Source organism: Corythoichthys intestinalis, chromosome 5, assembly GCF_030265065.1.
Source record: "Corythoichthys intestinalis isolate RoL2023-P3 chromosome 5, ASM3026506v1, whole genome shotgun sequence".
In the NCBI taxonomy this organism is placed as follows: Eukaryota; Metazoa; Chordata; class Actinopteri; order Syngnathiformes; family Syngnathidae; genus Corythoichthys; species Corythoichthys intestinalis.
Window position 1 is genome coordinate 41367453 of NC_080399.1, and position 17859 is coordinate 41385311.

At 38.9% G+C, this 17859-nt stretch overlaps 2 protein-coding genes across 5 annotated transcripts in view; one reads left to right on the plus strand and one right to left on the minus strand.

Annotated features, from left to right (window-relative positions):
• On the plus strand, positions 1-11828 carry tbxas1 (thromboxane A synthase 1 (platelet)). Of its 2 annotated transcripts, XM_057835604.1 has the most exons (14): positions 1-195; positions 1628-1731; positions 1905-1998; positions 2087-2139; positions 2236-2332; positions 2409-2525; positions 2678-2766; positions 2831-2979; positions 3151-3281; positions 3347-3658; positions 3733-3821; positions 3905-4042; positions 7591-7753; positions 9456-11827. In XM_057835604.1, the coding sequence occupies exons 2-14, from the start codon at positions 1637-1639 to the stop codon at positions 9534-9536; spliced, it is 1608 nt and encodes a 535-aa protein (XP_057691587.1). In that variant the 5' UTR covers positions 1-195; positions 1628-1636; the 3' UTR covers positions 9537-11827. The 2 variants fall into 2 exon arrangements, with proteins under 2 accessions (XP_057691587.1, XP_057691588.1); XM_057835605.1 differs by lacking the exons at positions 1-195; positions 1628-1731 and having other exon boundaries at positions 1976-1998; positions 2087-2135; positions 9456-11828.
• Positions 11768-17859, minus strand: part of parp12a (poly (ADP-ribose) polymerase family, member 12a) — a 17016-nt gene continuing 10924 nt past the window's right edge. For 2 of the 3 annotated variants that reach the window (XM_057835600.1, XM_057835603.1), the window contains 7 exons: positions 17037-17229; positions 16570-16747; positions 16268-16491; positions 12993-13062; positions 12787-12914; positions 12550-12701; positions 11768-12450 (listed from right to left, as the gene is read on the minus strand). In XM_057835600.1, the coding sequence (XP_057691583.1) occupies positions 12194-12450; positions 12550-12701; positions 12787-12914; positions 12993-13062; positions 16268-16491; positions 16570-16747; positions 17037-17229 (1202 nt within the window). In that variant the 3' untranslated portion in view covers positions 11768-12193. The remainder of the gene's footprint in view (positions 12451-12549; positions 12702-12786; positions 12915-12992; positions 13063-16267; positions 16492-16569; positions 16748-17036; positions 17230-17859) is intronic. The other variant, XM_057835602.1, reaches the window with a different exon arrangement.

Genomic DNA, 17859 nt, shown 5'->3' on the forward strand with positions numbered 1-17859 from the left:
ACAAGACGAAGAAAATGAACCTACTAGCAAGTGAAAACAATCAGGATTTGCATTATGTTGAATTTCCTTATTGGTTTCAAAATTCAAAAGAGTAAAGGTGAGCACTTTCATGATTTCGAATTAGGTGAGGAATCTTGATGGACCGGTTAGTTTTGTAACCTGGTACCTGCCACATCTGAAAAGAAGTTCCTGAAGGTCAGTGTCGATTTATTTATTTATTTTTGGTGTCGGTGGAGGCGTTCCCATTCCAATGTTTACTTGTCAAACTGAGGCAGTATTTGTAATGAAATGAAAGCCTTCCGGTACAATTACGGCATCAGCGTTCATAAAGCTCTCTTATGATTGCCATTGTCAGATGCGTATGTTATTTGTATTTATTAAGATTGTTTACGTTTAAGATTGTGGTTGTGGTTTTTAGGGATGTTCCCGTCACATGTTTTTGCAAGTCCGAGTCACCTGATTTTGAGGACACCTGATCGATACCTCGGAAATTTGTTAAGAAGGGGGGAGGAAAGCACATTTAAATGTCTTTTCTATCCCAACAGTATACCCATATAAAAGCGTTCTTAGTACAGCAGTGGTTTAAACGAAGCATAATAATAATAATAATAAACTGATATATTTGAAAAAAAAAAACCATTTAGCTGTCTTTGGAAATGTCCTCTTTGTTCTGCAAAGTTTGTTTCAGTAGTATAAATATAAATATGTATGTAGTATAAAGCGTACAGTGTATGCACTATACTATATGAGGGCTGGCAGCGATCGTTCAACACTACCTCCACACAACGGTTACTGCAAGCCCTACCATTCAAAATGGATTGGACGTCTATCACTGTCAATGGCAGCCATTGAGCTAATACTTAAAAATAATAATAATAATAATAATAATGATTAAAAAACCCAATCTTTTGCACCCAATTCCGATCCTCTTAAATGACGCGATTGAGCCTGATTTCCCATTATGTGATTGGGACATCCTGGTAACCCAGATAGCAGATCAACGTTGAAAAGATGTTAGATCAACATTCCGCTGTCAGTCTTATATCGTTGAATCAACGTCACTTTTGCACCCTCAATTAAAGTTGTTTCAACATTGAAATTCTTACAAAACCTAAACGTCATTTCAATTATTAATAATATTGGAACAACGCTGAATCAATGTTAGGTTTTCGACCAAAAACGCCCACTCATCCATAATTCAATGACTTTTCAATCATATTTCCCGATCAATCATAAATCAAATATTTGTCAACTTTAGTTCATCAGCTATAAAACAATGTTAACCCAACCATCGCCTGACATACCATAGAACAACGTTGTTTCAACGTTGACATTGAAAATTTCGATGTCAAGTTTGTCAATTTTGATGGAAAATCAACGTTTATTCAATGTCGGTCTGCTATCTGGGAATACATTTACCAGTGTACACTTGTCAATCATACCTCGTTAAATTTCTGCCAATACTTTCTTCAGTTTTCATTTCATTTTTATGTGGTACAAAACCATTATCTTTGCTATAATATGTTTACTGTAATTTCATTGTAGGAATTTCTTTAGTGTGATAATGACATAAAACATATTAACCATTATTTTCAGTCTCATTTTGGCCTTTTTATATTTTTTAAAGGATCACATCATGGAAACCGTAGTTGACTTCCTAAACATATTCCACATGGACACCAGCGGATTATCTCTGACACTGGGCCTGCTTTTCCTTGTTCTTTTGTACTGGTGAGGTTGGAGCTGATATTCTCATCGCTTCCACAATCACATTGAAAACAACTGTGAGAAGTCACAACAAACTTTCTTGGCGGTCAAAGTAGATCAGCCAGTTAATAAACACGTAGAAAAAATTCCAGCATATATTGTATTTAAGAGAATTATGTTTTTTTTGTTGTTGTTAGGTATTCAATTTACCCCTTTTCAGTCCTCACCCGATGTGGAATTAAACATCCGAAGCCAGTGCCCTTCTTCGGCAATCTGTTCCTGTTTCGACAGGTGAGTTATATGAAATAAATTACCAAATAAAACTTGACCATGTTTGCATGTTACTTTTATAATCCCTTTGTTCCATTTGTCATTTCAGGGTTTTTTCCATCCCATGTCTGAACTCATAAAGACGTATGGTCGAGTTTGTGGGTACTTGCACATTTTTTTTCAATGTCATTGTTCATTATTGCGACCTGACTTCAGTGTTATTACCAATCCCACCCCTTTCTACTTGCTGTATCTTAGGTATTATTTGGGAAGGAGAGCAGTGGTGGTCGTGGCAGACCCTGATATGCTGCGTCAAGTGATGGTGAGGGAGTTCAGCAGCTTTCCCAACAGAATGGTGAGTGTAACTCTTGATGCAATGTGAAGTCAGTCATATAAATGTAATTCATTAAATGTTATTCCCTTGAATGTAGACTAATCGCTTTGCCAGCAAACCTATAAGCGATTGTCTGCTTATGTTGAAGAACGAACGGTGGAAAAGAGTCCGCAGCATCCTGACGCCAGCCTTCAGTGCTGCCAAGATGAAAGAGGTCAGGGTTACAGGAGCATTTTGAATAAGGGAAGACTGCCAGCCGCTCACAGTTCAAATGGATTGGATGCAGATCACCGTCAATGGCAGCCAATGAGTTCATGGATGTCTTGATCATTTGTTTGACATGACAAGCCTTGTATGTTCTAGTAGATGGTTCCACTCATCCAAACGGCGACAACTGCCTTGATGAACAACTTGGATGTCTTTGCCAAATCTGGGGAGGCTTTTGACATTCACAGGTGAACGCAAATTTCAAACACAATAGATGATGACAATTCCTGTTACCTCCTCTTTTGGTGTTAGATGCTTCGGCTGCTTCACTATGGATGTCATCGGCAGCGTGGCGTTCGCAACACAGGTGGACTCTCAGAACAACCCGGATGACCCGTTTGTCCGTCATGCTCAGATGTTCTTCTCCTTTTCTTTCTTCAGGCCCATCATGTTGTTTTTCAGTAAGAACGGCCTATTTTATCATGTAATTATAACATATATTGAAAGCACTTGAACTTGTGTGGAATAATTTTACTTTAGCCTGGGCATAGATCTGTGAACATTTGCCATAAACCTTAAGAGAATTCCCAATAGTAAGTATGGTTTATTATTTAAAATTTTGAACTTTGCAGTTGCTTTCCCGCACATCATGGCTCCACTGGTAGGAATCATCCCCAATAAACGCCGCCACCAAATGAATGAGTTCTTCATCAACAACATTCAGGGGATCATCAGAAAGAGGGAGGAACAACCTCCTGAGCAGGTCTGACAAGATTCTCTTCAATGCACAAATGGTGATGAATATTTATTGTATGAATCAATATGTAGAGGCGGCGGGATTTCCTTCAGCTGATGTTAGACGCTCGAAGCAGCAAAGACGAATTGTCTTCAGAGCACGTTGATTCTGCGAGGCACGGCGCTGCCGCAGTGCCAGAGCATGCAAGCCCAGAGGCATCCGCTCGCAATCCTTCCAAAAAGGCTATAACAGAAGACGAAATTATCGGCCAAGCTTTAGTCTTCCTGCTGGCCGGTTACGAGACCAGCAGCAACACTCTGGCCTTCACATGTTACCTCCTGGCGATCCATCCGGAGTGTCAATGTCGAGTGCAGGAGGAGGTGGACGACTTCTTCAGCAAGCACGTGAGCCTTCTTACTTTTTTTTTTTAGTTTGTATTAAAAGGTTTTGCCATTCATTTTATGTTCTGTCACTTCAGGAGTCCCCTGACTATGCCAATGTCCAGGAGCTGAAATATTTAGACATGGTGGTTTGTGAAGCATTAAGGCTCTATCCTCCTGGATTCAGGTAAAATAAATGACAAATAAAAGACCAAAAAGCATGCAGAGACAAAAAATATTGAAAAGATGATCTTTCAAAACTTTTTCAAGGTTTTCTCGAGAAATTGAGCAGGACTGCATTGTGAATGGAGTGCACCTCCCAAAAGGAGCAATGGTGGAGATCCCAGTGGGATTTCTTCACTATGACCCAGAACACTGGCCCGAGCCGGAAAAGTTCATTCCCGAAAGGTATATTCCATTAGCCTCCATAGCCAAACTGACTTTGACCACATACAAGATACATGGCAACTCAGTCTGGTATCAAGTGGTTTGGGCTGAATTTCACATTCGATGCTAGAAATTGGGCAAACAAGCAGACTGAATCTGGAAAAAACACAACACAAATGCACAGATGTAGCGTCAACGGAACGCGACTCACGCTGTAGGTTGTGGTAAATTTGTACTTCTCAAAAAAATCATGACATGCATTCATGAGTAATGTCATTTATGTTTTTGATGATAACAAACGCTAAGTCAATTTGAAAGATCTAGTTTGAAAGTTTGCTCTCTGGCACCTCGGACCAGACTTTACGTCATACAAGCGAGACGTTGAAGAAACTGCAATCGAATCCCCTGCAGCCTCTTCTTTGAAAGTAACGGGAAACAGGACAAGAATGCACACCTTCCAAAACTCCAAGGAGTATAAAACAGATTGTTGCTCCCCTGATAACACGTCACAAAGTCCTGCCTTACATGCCGCGATTCGTCGGTCGATATTGGAATGTAGTAAAAATAAAATCAAAACCACAGACATCCAAACTGCAGGTATAAAAATCAACTTTTGGCGAAATTCGCCGTTTTGAAGTCAGAAAGCGTGACCTACGTGAATTGTGTAGATCCGAGGAGAAAATTTTTGGGGGGGGTTCAGACTTGAAAATAAATTTGTGTATGAGACAGCCAGGAACCCGGCGGTCGCGCTTCTGTGCGCAAGTTATTTTTTAGAGCGAGAGTGGACGAGAGGTAGTTCGTTGCTTCTTGCCTTTTCGTTGTCCAGCAGTAGGTTCAAATCGTGTTAATTGGAAAATGTCCCTGGTGTGTTGCTAAGTCCCGTGTGCGTCGACAAGAGGTGAGTACACGAACCCTCTTGTACTGTTTAGCCTTTATTGTTGTTGTTTTTGAGATGTTACTAGTTAGCGCCAAGGGCTATACTAATTAGCGACTTCGCTAATGTGTCGATTTGTGCATTGTTTGGTGGTGTACCAAAGTTACTCCAAATGCAGAACGTGTAAAACCAGGTTTAAGTACAGCGGTAACACTACAAACATGCGAAATAGTACAGAAATATGTGAAAACAAAGTATATTGGTTAAAATAAGTCTTATTTCTAAAGACACTTTGTTTGTTTTCAGAACATGTGGAATTCATTCCACCAGTATAAGTACTGCTGTTTGAAACAGCTAATGTTTCTGCACCCTCTTGTGAAAAAGAGCACCTTGTTTGTATAGGCACGTTGAGAAATAAGTACTGCCTTTAAAATGGTTAATGATTTTGCAAAAAAAAAAAAGGGCAGCTTTTTGTTGTATCGGCATGTTTTCATCATTCCTTTTGAATTATTAGGATATTTTAAATAAATAATGGACATCAATTTGTTTGGCTACTTTATTAATTAGTAGTATACTGGACTGTCTCAGGAAATTAGAATACACAATATTCTAATTTCCTGACTGTCTCAGGAAATTAGAATATTGTGTATTCTAACACACACAATATTCTAATTTCCTGACTGTCTCAGGAAATTAGAATATTGTGTATTCTAATTTCCTGAGACAGTCCTGTATATATACTAGGCCTGAACGATATATCGTTTAAACATCGCCATCGCGATGTGCGCATGCGCAATAGTCCCATCGCAAGGACGTGCGATAGTTTTTTCATTTCATTTTTTTAAATCCACAAACGTTTGTTTTGAGCAAGGAGCGAGAAAGAGAGTGCAGTCTCTCATTCTCTCCAGCTCGCAGTCATCGGCTCCTCCCCCTCCCCTGCTAGAGCAGAGTGGAGGGAGGAGGGGCCGAACAGCAGAGCGGAGGGAGGAGGGGCCGTTTTCAAAGTGAAAGCAAGCAGTCAAGCAGCACGTTGAATAGGGAAGACTGTCTCCAAAAGGAGTTTTGGAAGTATTTTGGCTATCGACAAGAATATAAGGAACAAAAAACAGCCCTGTTGACAGTGCCTCGCCATGGTTGCCTCAACAAGAAGTAATCCGTCGAACATGTGGGACCATTTAAAACGCAGGTATCTATGCATTCCTGCTACGAGCTTCCCATCAGAGGCTTTTTAGTACAGGTGGGAACATTGTTACGTGCCAACGTTGTTGTCTCAAGCCTGCAATGGTGGATAAACTAGTAGTCTTGGCCAAAAACCTATGAGACCCAGTTGAGAATTGCTGAGCAAGGAAGGTGGACGATATGCAGACAAATACATAAATTTGGGAGTTAAAATGGTTCTGTTATTCATCAGTTATTTGCTGTTATTCAGTTCAATTATTTACAAGTTCAATTGAGTTTCTGTTTCTTTTATATTTAAATTAACTGTAAATCGTATTTTTCAAATAACTATAGTACAGCTGCACATAAAGTTTTGATACTTAATATTTTTTAAATATTTTTACAACTTTGTTGCAGTTTTGCAGTTCTATATTGTTATATTTTGTGTAAACAACTCAGGGGACTAATGCACTTGCACTTTTATTTGACAGATTTAATATTTAAGTTCAAATATGTTGACAACTTTATTGTTTTACTGAGGTTCTTATTTATTGTTATAGTTTGTGAACAACTCTTATTTGTCATATTTAATATTTTTGTTCAAATATGTTTACAACTTTGTTGTTATTTTACCGAAGTTGTTATTTATTGTTATATTTTGTCAAAAACTCAGGGGACGAATGCACCTGCTCTTTTATTTGTCATTTAATGTATTTGCTGCTGTTGAAGTGTCAAATATTGTGTTCAAGAAATTATCTATTTTGTGCAGACATGGCTTCCTGGATCCCTTCATAATAATACAGCAATCTTAATCATTCACAAATGAAACCGTATTATATGAATACACTGTGGTCACGGTGTGTCATGCAAAGTATTTCCAAACAGCTATTCAAGTCATCTAGTGAATATTTCTTTAAAATTATTTATTATTATTTTTTTTTTTTTACTATCGCAATATAATATCGCAATATATTGCACACCTAAAAAAAATCGCAACAATAGTTTTTTCCAATATCGTTCAGGCCTAATATATACACAGGACTGTCTCAAAAAATTAGAATATTGTGTATTCTAATTTTCTGAGACAGTCCAGTATGATGCATCGATAATCGTGATCATCGTCAATACCGTGATCAACGTTCAATAATCGAATCGTAGCACCCTAAATCGTAATCGAATCGAATGCCTCCTGCAGATCACTGAAATACAGTGTGGGTCGACACTCGACAGAGTTTAATATTTTATTGGGTTGTACAGTGTACCGTACCATATTCCTCCACACACTTCTCACCTTTTTAACCCCTGACCCATTTTCATGCCTGAAACTGACTTGCAATGCATCTTCTACAAGGTCACTGTCAGGATACTATTCCAGCATTATCATTTCTGTTTTAATGAAACTGACTTGCAATGCATCTTCTACAGGGTCATTATCTGGAAACTATCCCAGCATTATCATTTCTGTTTTGATAAACTGTTGGAATGAAAAAGAAATTTTCCACATTTTACCCGGACACCTCATGTGATTCTTCTCTAGATTCACGCCTGAGGCTAAAGTCAATCGCCATGCATTCACGTACCTCCCTTTCGGAGCCGGACCCCGCAACTGTGTAGGCATGAGGCTCGCCCAACTCGAGATCAAAGTTGCGCTGGTGCAAATCTTTCGCAAGTTCAACATTACGACGTGCTCTGACACAAAGGTGTGTCCAACAATCATTTCTTTGTTATCATTGACAGCAATAGACACCCAGTCCATTTGAACTGGGGTATCTGGCAGCCATCATTTGCTATGTACAGTGGGGCAAATAAGTATTTAGTCAACCACTAATTGTGCAAGTTCTCCCCACTTGAAAATATTAGAGACCTGTAATTGTCAACATGGGTTAACCTCAACCATGAGAGACAGAATGTGGAAAAGAAACCCAGAAAATGACATTGTTTGATTTTTAAAGAATTTATTTGCAAATCACGGTGGAAAATAAGTATTTGGTCATACCAAAAGTTCATTTCAATACTTTGTTATGTACCCTTTGTTGGCAAGAACGGAGGCCAAATGTGTTCTGTAACTCTTCACATGCTTTTCACACACTGTTGCTGGTATTTTGGCCCATTCCTTCATGCAGCTCTCCTCTAGAGCAGTGATGTTTTGGGGCTGTCGTTGGGCAACACGGACTTCAACTCCTTCCACAGATTTTCTTTGGGGTTGAGATCTGGAGACTGGCTAGGCCACTCCAGGACCTTGAAATGCTTCTTACGAAGCCACTCCTTTGTTGCCCTGGCTGTGTGTTTGGGATCATTGTCATGCTGAAAGACCCAGCCACGTCTCATCTTCAATGCCCTTGCTGATGGAAGGAGATTTTCACTCAAAATCTCTCGATACATGGCCCCATTCATTCTTTCCTTTACACAGATCAGTCGCCCTGGTCCCTTTGCAGAAAAACAGCCCCAAAGCATGATGTTTCCACCCCCATACTTCATAGTGGGTATGTTTTTTTTACAAAAAAAGTTCTATTTTGGTTTCATCTGACCATAACACATTCTCCCAGTCCTCTTCTGGATCATCCAAATGCTCTCTAGACGGGCCTGGACGTGTACTTTCTTCAGCAGGGGGACACGTCTGGCAGTGCAGGATTTGAGTCCCTGGCGGCGCATTGTGTTACTGATAGTAGCCTTTGTTACTGTGGTCCCAGCTCTCTGTAGGTCATTCACTAGGTCCCCCCATGTGGTTCTGGGATTTTTTTCTCACCGTTCTTCTTATCATTTTGACGCCGCGGGGTGAGATCCTGCATGGAGCCCCAGATCGAGGGAGATTATCAGTGGTCTTTTATGTCTTCCATTTTCTAATAATTGCTCCTACAGTTCATTTCTTTACACCAAGCGTTTTACCTATTGCAGATTCAGTCTTCCCAGCCTGGTGCAGGTCTACAATTTTGTCTCTGTGTCCTTCGACAGCTCTTTGGACTTGGTCATAGTGGAGTTTGGAGTGTGACTGACTGAGGTTGTGGATAGGTGTATTTTATACCGGTAATGAGTTAAAACAGGTGCCATTAATAGAGGTAACGAGTGGAGCCTCGTTAGACCTCGTTAGAAGTAGTTAGACCTCTTTGACAGCCAGAAATCTTGCTTGTTTGTAGGTGACCAAATACTTATTTTCCACTCTAATTTGGAAATCAATTCTTTAAAAATCAAACAATGTGATTTTCTGTTTTTTTTCCCCCACATTCTGTCTCTCATGGTGGAGGTTTACCCATGTTGACAATTATAGGCCTCTCTAATCTTTTCAAGTAGAACTTGCACAATTGGTGGTTGACTAAATACTTATTTGCCCCACTGTATCACCATCAATGACGGTGTATAAGTTCATGATTCTCAAGTTCTCAACGCTAATGTTTTCTTTTTCAGGTTCCACTTGAGTTGAAGTCATCAAGCACCCTCGGACCTAAAAATGGCATTTTCGTCAAGATTACAAGGAGATCTGACTAAGTGTGATAACTCTGATTTGATGGTTACTTTAAGCAACTGATTCCATTGTTACAGAAATCATAGGGAATTTGTGGAAACTCTCATTTGCCTATTTCTTGTTTCCACATCCTCTAAATGCACTTTCCTCCACTATTTGATTGCTTATGAGAAGTCATGAAATTGCTGGAGGTCAACACAAGGGCGTAGGTTTGGTCTCAATATTGGTAGGGACGATATAACAGCAAAATCTGCATGTACACTTTTAGCTAGGGATGGGACAGTAATAATACCAAACAGATTGGGTGAACGGGGGTCAGGGCTACCTTTTTCACAAATATCAACCTAATTAATTGATATGCTGAATCAGGGGTGCTCATTAAGTCGATCACGATCAACCAGTCGGTCGAAACACTAGCGTGGGTAGCTTGCGGCATCCCCCAATTTTTTTTTTTTTTTAATGTACGTAGTAAATTATGATTATGTTGTATGTTGTGTTGTGTGAGCAACATAAGAGGTTATGCAGCACTCTCTCTAAGCAGCTTTTCGCTCACGTTTTTCTGGTTCTGTAGTTTCCAGCAGAGTTCACTACATTTCTTAGTTTAATTAATGTTAACTGTAGAAAATACAAACAGAAGGACACTTCTCTCTAAGCAGCTTCCTACTTGAGTTTTGCAGGTTAGCAAGTTCACACAGTTTAATATTATGCCAACTCTGATGCAGGTCGGACTTCGTGTGGCAAATTAGTGGTATGTTTCCCACCTCGACGACATTGTCCTCTTTTTAAATTACCGACTGTGGCTGCTGCTGGTCGAAAAACTTCTTATATCCCTCCTCTTCGAAGGGGGCATGTTGTCGACATATATTTCTGTCTGGGTTGTGTGAGTGTGAGCCTGCGTGTTTGTCGGGACTGGGTCGAGTTATCAGCCAAACGTGCATTTGAGGGGGAAAAAAATGGACCGGCACAATCAGAAAGTGAAAAGGGCTAAATGTAAGTTTGAACATAATGAAAATAATTCACTTAATCATGGTAAGGTCAATTCTATCCTTACAACATATGGGAAGACGATATATAACGGAACTCATTATATAATGCATATAAAATTGCTTAAAGGTTGGGGACAATTTGAGCATCCTAAAAAGTTGGTAGTGTTATGTCCCTACCATCCCTATGCAAACCTACGCCCTTGGGTCAACATGTCTTTTGATGGCCAAAATAATAAATGCTTTGAGGTCGCAACTAGTACCATCCGAGTGGGATAAGTCAGACTTCCCACCTTCCTCGAATGCAGCATGAGCACGAGCGGCGTAAGCACTCCTCTCTATTGTGGTCACATTACACATCCCCAAAATATATATATATATTCCCGCGGAAATGAATGAATTACGGCAGTTTGATGTGACATTGCTTTGGCCGCATGGGTATTTTTAACAACGATCTGTATTTTGAATTTGACTATTTTAGGTCTGTTGATATCATTTTTTTAATTAGCATGCTAGGAAGGGACCATTGACTCGCGCTAGCTTAGCCACTCCGGAGCCCTGAAATGAATAACTAACAAACTTCACTGAATTTGTTGAAATGAACTCCACCGACTAATTTAATCCCCGCTAAATCGAAGATTAAGCCGATTGTCAAAAATTCTGAAGTTCCGCTTTAACTCACTATGCTGCTAAACATCTTGAATAAATAAAGATGATCTTGCAAAAAGTGATGCCTTGTTTTTTTCCAGGAATTTGAAGACCATCCTAAAGCTACATTAAAATATACAGTGTAACTTCAAATTTTCTCACTGACTTATAAAGTACCATGCCAAGTAAAAATTTAAAGAATTTGTTGATACTGTATCCCTTATACAGCTCTCAACTTCTTCATGAAGTAACAAATCATTGCAAAAAACATTCTGCGTGTTTTAGTTTGTGGGGAGTGCAAATATGATTCTAACATGACTTAAATGTGAAGTAACACATAAATATCAAAATGTTAGTTAAAAAAAACATTTCTGTGCCTAATAGCAGTCGTGTCTCAGCTGTCTACAAACAATTCCTTTTGACATCATCCTGGTTCAAACACTAAACGTCGTGTGTGGGAATCATTTTTCTCTTGTGGAGAAAGGCAGAAAAATTGACACAATAGAATACATTCTAGATACAATGTCCAATAACATGGCTTGTCTTAGGATAATGATGAACTTTTGCTATTCATTACTGAAACCTCGTTTTGCATTCTGGATGATAATGAATAATTTGGCAAATTAAAAACGCATCAATTTCTTTATTGTGGTAATTTGTTATACAGTCATTTGATACAGCAAATTTTAAGTCATGACACGTGTGCATCATTTTTATTAAAGTCTGTGAAAAATTGTAGAAACTTATGCAAAAACAGTATGAAATGGAATGTTAAGGTCAGTTTTGTTTTTCAGACTGGTGCAGTCAAAAATGATTTAGCTTTTTTTTGTTTGCAGTGCACCTAGTTATTTTGGGACTGCCAAGGTGGCTAACATCATGTAAGACTCCAGTTGATTGATCATCAAAATATATCACTTTTTATATTTCACTTGTTTTAAGATCTAAATTTTCACCGACAGCAAAAATTTTTATGCTCTATTAATCACATTACGTCACTACGGCAACAAATTAATGCAGTGTATCCCAAGTTCTCACCAAAACTTCACTTGCTAGCCACTGTAGTAAATAATGTACTCGGGATAAATCTGATGACTATCAAAAATGACAAAAATATTGGGGGCTGCCTCATTATCAACGCAGCTATCATAAAGGGTTGTGGTCAACGGTTTGGCTGGTGGCCGGCAATAACTGCTGTGTCCTTTGGTGTATTCCCCGATCAGAACCAGAGCTACGAACATGCTCTTGATGGCACCTGTGGCTGTGACATAGCGGTTTGAGTAAGAAGCCTGTTTGGCAAAGTAGCTTCCTGTAAAGACAGATTGTTCAAGTCAGTACGCAGGCTTTTGAGTTTCAACTTCACTGACTTAAAAAAATTCAATGATCCACTTCCTCATTACTTACATACCTTTGCCGTAGGCGGTGCCATGGACGCCATTCACCCTCCAGTCAAAGTTTTGTTCACAGATGGTTTGGGTGATATTCTCATTTGTACCGTGGAACAAGTACTGCTCCAAGGCAGGAATCCCTGAATTCCTCGTCTTCAATTCTTTTCTCTTCCTGAAAATGCACACCAAAAATTAATACAATCTAATCTTATACCTTCATGGACATCATTTTAATTTTCAAGCCGTGTCAGATTTACAAATTATAGCGAGTCCACAGAGAAGGGTTCTGGATCCTCTTGATACTTTGGATCTTACTCTGTGGCATTGTTGCTTTGAACAAACTTTCGATGCTGTTGTACTCGGGAGATTGGGGAATTTGCACAAGCTGAAAGAATGACAAGCAAGTACAGGTTTTACAGCTTTATCACAAAATGCCTGCACGGTAAGACAGAATTCAAGAAACCTTGTATCCAATGTCGGGTAGCATACTCTTGTTCCAGTGGGGGGGGACTTCATCTGCCGAAGACTTGGAGCTATGTGAAAACGTATTCAACAATATAGTCTTTACAAAAACTGACACAAAATACAAGATTGTGCATTATTACCATATTGGCCCGAATATAAGACGGCCCCCTCTTTTTCAAGACTCAAGTTTGAAAAAAAAACTTTTTGAACACCAAATTAATTTTTATACAGAAAATAGTTACAGTTAGAGCAGGGCGGTAAACCGAAAATTTACCGGTACCGAAATTCTTTACGATGACCGACGTCATTTTGACCATGACGGTAAATTCAGTAATTTAATAAAACAAGAAAATAGTCTTTTCATCCCGCTTTGACTCTGTGTTGTTCGGCTATGTTCATTCCCCTTTAAGAAAGCAGCCAGTGTGCTTACGTATGGAGTCACGTGGTTATCAGGAAGCCAAACAAACGAGTCCGGTAGGCTAACGCTAGCGGCTAACGCTACAAGCAAACGAGATGGGAGTGTTGCTTAAGGGAGGTTCGCCAAACTTTCACCCGACATTAAATAAACTCTTGGCGGCACCCAGACGGGCTTTCACCCGCTGTCCTCCCGATTTCCAAAGAGGATGCTTTCAATGCTTTCTACTGGTAGCCAAGCCACAGGCTAACGCTAGTGGCTAACGCTAGCGGTTAACGCTACAAATGAACGTGATGGAGTCGGATAGCGGCTCTAAACTTGTCGAAACAGCTGAATTTAATGAGTGGATTGGTCTCGGACTGCATCTAGCAATTATGCCGCGTTCCAGAAAAGTGGGATGTCGGATTTTTCCGACCTCAGAGTAGGAAAATATCATTGGAAAGCCACTCGAACTGGGAGGTCCAAGTCGTGAAGTCGGAGAAAAAATAACTACCCCGACTTACAAGTTGTTTCAATCTGACGTCAATGGACAAAATAGCGCTCATGAAAACGTATTGAATGATAACACAATAAAGAAGTAAATCAAGTTTATTTGAGACGCCATGTATTTTTTTCTCATACAGTGAATTATCTTTGTTGTGCTATGTTTTTATATTGACGATCAGCAAAGGATGCAACTAAAAAAAGGCAGTTTACAGTGTGGGCTATAACGCAGCCGTCGTTTTTCCTCTACTATTTGATCGCTTATAGGAAGGCAGGTTCGCTGGAGGTCAAAATGTCTTTGGAAGGCCAAAATAAAAAACACCTCGTCGCGATCAGCCATCTTTGTTGTTTACATTTGCTTGGAACGCTTTGAGGTCGGAACTGGTACCATCCGAGTGGGATAAATCCGACTTCCCACTTCTCTGGAATGCAGCATTAGTTTATCACGTTATTGTGTATCTCTTGTCTGTGTGTGATTTCTCTGATAGCTTTTGTGATGGTAAAGCATTCAGCATAAAGTACAATCTAACAGTGAAAATTATAACTTTAATGCCCCCAGCTATTTTTCCTGTATGTGCTTAATTCCGTGTCATTAGAGCAATGCAGCTTTAATGTGTGTGTGTATGTATTAAAAAATACACTGGGAAGAAAAAACCTGAAACCTTGCAGTAAACACTTGTGTTGAGTAATTATGTCACAGCAGCCATTAACAATAAGTTGTCTTTTTGAAGTGTACTGTTCAAGCTGTAAGTAATTTATTTCAAGTAATTTGTGTTACAATGACATGTTTGCAGAGGCATATTGATTTTGACAATGTACATTGTTCAAGTCATACAAACTGTTTTAAATGTTCATACTTGAATTCTTATTGTTTACAAAAAATTTTTGTATACTTAATGTTTAGACTACATGTACAATTGTTAAATATATTAAATTGAAAGCTGGTAAATAAATCAACAAGAAACGGTTAATCTGTATTTCATGCATTGATTCAGATTTTCAAATTATATAACAGTCTGCTTGGGTGAATTTATCGTCATTTATCGTTATCGAGGTAAATCTGCTCAATTTATCGTGATACATGCTTAAAGAGGAACTGAAGACCTTTCCGGATTTTGGTGTAATTTTATGAATATAAACTTGGGACAAGTTCCTCAAAACAACCATGACATTATCAACACGTAATTGTAAGGATAATTTGCGTTTTTTTATTTTTTTTGCACTCCGTTAATGGTCCCTTCGCAAACCCGGAAGTGTGACGTAGGCAACAGAAGACTACCCACAGCTAACATAGCAGCAACAACGATGTCAGTGATATTTCCACCAAAGGTAACCATTCAGGATCGCTCTTTCGTGACGCTACCGATGGCAAAGGCTCCCAGGAAAGATGAACTACAATTAATCCCTACATGTTTGAACCTGAGGCGTCAGATGACGGCGATTTACTTGACACAGCAGATGGCGTCATGATGCCAATTGACAGCTCGACACTTCACGAACGGGAGAGTGAGTGGTAAGTCCAGCATCGTGATTTTTTTTATTAGAATGCGATTACATGGTTGTATATTTTTCCATGCTCTACACATAGCTAAAACTGGATATTAGGTAATGGGACAGCTCCTACCGATCTAAATATGGTAAAGCTAGCCCAAATGTGGCTAAATGAATGAAATGTTATTGGTATTTTAAAATAAATGACAAAACCATTTTATTTTCCAGGTGTTGCTGTAAACCATCAAGTAATTACAGTACATGTGAAATAAATGATTATAACAACATATTTGAGAGAAAAATCATGTTATTTTGCCTCATTCAAATCTTAATATCTGAACATTTAAATACGTAAACTAAAGTGCAATCACATCCGTAAATGAATGGCTTCTGGTTTTTGAAATGTAAATAAACCAATCTATTGTGATAAAACAACAAAATTGCAATAACTGCATTAACCATCAAAGTGAAGTCTAACTGTAACTGTAGTCTTGAAACAAATCTGAATAAGGAAAAAAACATTGCAATAAAATAATGTCAACTGGTTAAACTTGAGAGTAGCGGAGATCTGTCATGACAGAACATCGCTTCAATGATATCTGGCGCCATCTAGCGTTGTGAATGGGTATAACGTCTCGACCGCAAATATAAGACGACCCCCACTTTTTCAGTCTTATTTCAATGCAAAAAAACACCATCTTATATTCGGGCCAATACCGTAAATCACTGAAATATGCCGTTTTCTACAGAAGATCTCAGGAATGCCTACATTAAATGCTCTTCAGCAATTTTGTCCAGAAATACCATTTATGGGTTTACAAAAAAAAAAAAAAAAAGTCATTTCAGCCCCATATAAAATGAATATATTAACAAACTTTACTTACTTCTTTAGCAAGGCTTTCACATCAGAAGAGGACACAAAGCGAGGCCTCCTTCGGACCTCCCGCCAGGTAAGATATTTGATATTTTGCTGATACATCGGCCGAGTTCCTGCTGGACTGAAATGAATCACATACTGTTGTGTGCCAGCAGAGAAAGATGTTTGTGCCTTTTGGTCTGCCATGTACGTTTTCTCCAACTCTTCAGAATTGAGAGTGTTAAGGAAGTCCTGAAGAGACACATACGATACAACTGTGAAGGACCCACTTCGTAACAAACTTTGGCCTAACCAAGACCTGCAGCTGACCTGACCATACTCATGCCATTTGCAATCATCATCCTTCCAGTACCAGAGCCACTGTGTTGTCAGAATAAAGTGAGGTGGCTTGGTGACAGAAGAGGCTGTGGACAGGCGGCGTACAGGAGACCCGTTACAAGTCATCCCTATGAAGTCCACCGTTTGTATACCGGCAGTTTGAGGCCTACTGAAAGAAAACATGACATATTTCACTAGCGCAAGCAAATGTAATGCCGTGTAAGAGCTGTATGGAAACAGTTTTCCATATTATGACATCTGGAATGATTATTCCAAGGATTCTCCTGTAAATTCTTTGTGATAAGTCACATGATAACTTCTACATCTTCTTTGCCACACCTTTAATGGGCAAAGCATTCAAAAATCTCATCAAAAGTGGATTTGACACTGACTTAATTTTCTATTTCATTGTTAGGGTATCACAACACAGGTGAACGTCAAGAAGATGCTTTACAAACCCTACGGTGTAAGAATTCTTCAATCTTGCAAGAAACCCTGTACTTAATTCCTGGTCTTCCTTGTTTGACTCTTTTCCTGGGTTACAATAGGCCTTCTCAATGGCCTCCATGCCATTCAAGTCTTTCCAGGAACCAGAACTTTCCAAAACCTGCCACCTATAAGGTAGTTGCCAGTGGACACGCACACATTTTTCTGCAGGGATGGCAAAAACGTGATGTAAAAAAAACAACAGATGGCAGTTAGTTGTGCAGGCAGCATAATTCTAAAAAATATTACATTTAAAACTAGTGTTGCACCGATACCATTTTTTGGGCCCGATACCGATACAGATACCTGGCTGTGCAGTATCGGCCGATACCGATACCATTCCGATACCACTCTGTTTGAAAAAAAAACAAAAAAAACCCCATATATATAGATATATATATATGTATATATGCGTATAACGGATGCAACGATACAGTTAAGTCACTGTTCGGTACGATTTTCAATACAATTCAATACTTTTAATGCTCTGAAACAGAAAATACAACTGTTATTATTATTATTATTATTATTATTATATATATATATTTTTTTTTGCTAACAAGCAAAAATAACAGTGCCATCATATAAACAAGCATTTTAGTGCATAATATTTATGTGCTTACTTCTTACTGATCTGAAAAAAAAAAATTTGTATATAAGTGCTGAGAACAATTTTTACTGTTTGTAAAGTGGGTCACACTGTTGATTGCTGCAGCTTTCTTAGCAGCTATATTTAAACATCCTATTTGTGGTCCGAGTCCATCTGTAACATGTACTGAATTAACAGTATTTGCA

Coding starts and splice junctions, on each gene's coding strand:
- tbxas1 (XM_057835604.1), top strand. CDS start 1,637: ATGGAAACCGTAGTTGACTTCCTAAACATATTCCACATGGACACCAGC. Junction 3,659..3,732: donor ACGACTTCTTCAGCAAGCAC/GTGAGCCTTCTT, acceptor CTGTCACTTCAG/GAGTCCCCTGACTATGCCAA. Junction 7,754..9,455: donor CGACGTGCTCTGACACAAAG/GTGTGTCCAACA, acceptor TTTCTTTTTCAG/GTTCCACTTGAGTTGAAGTC.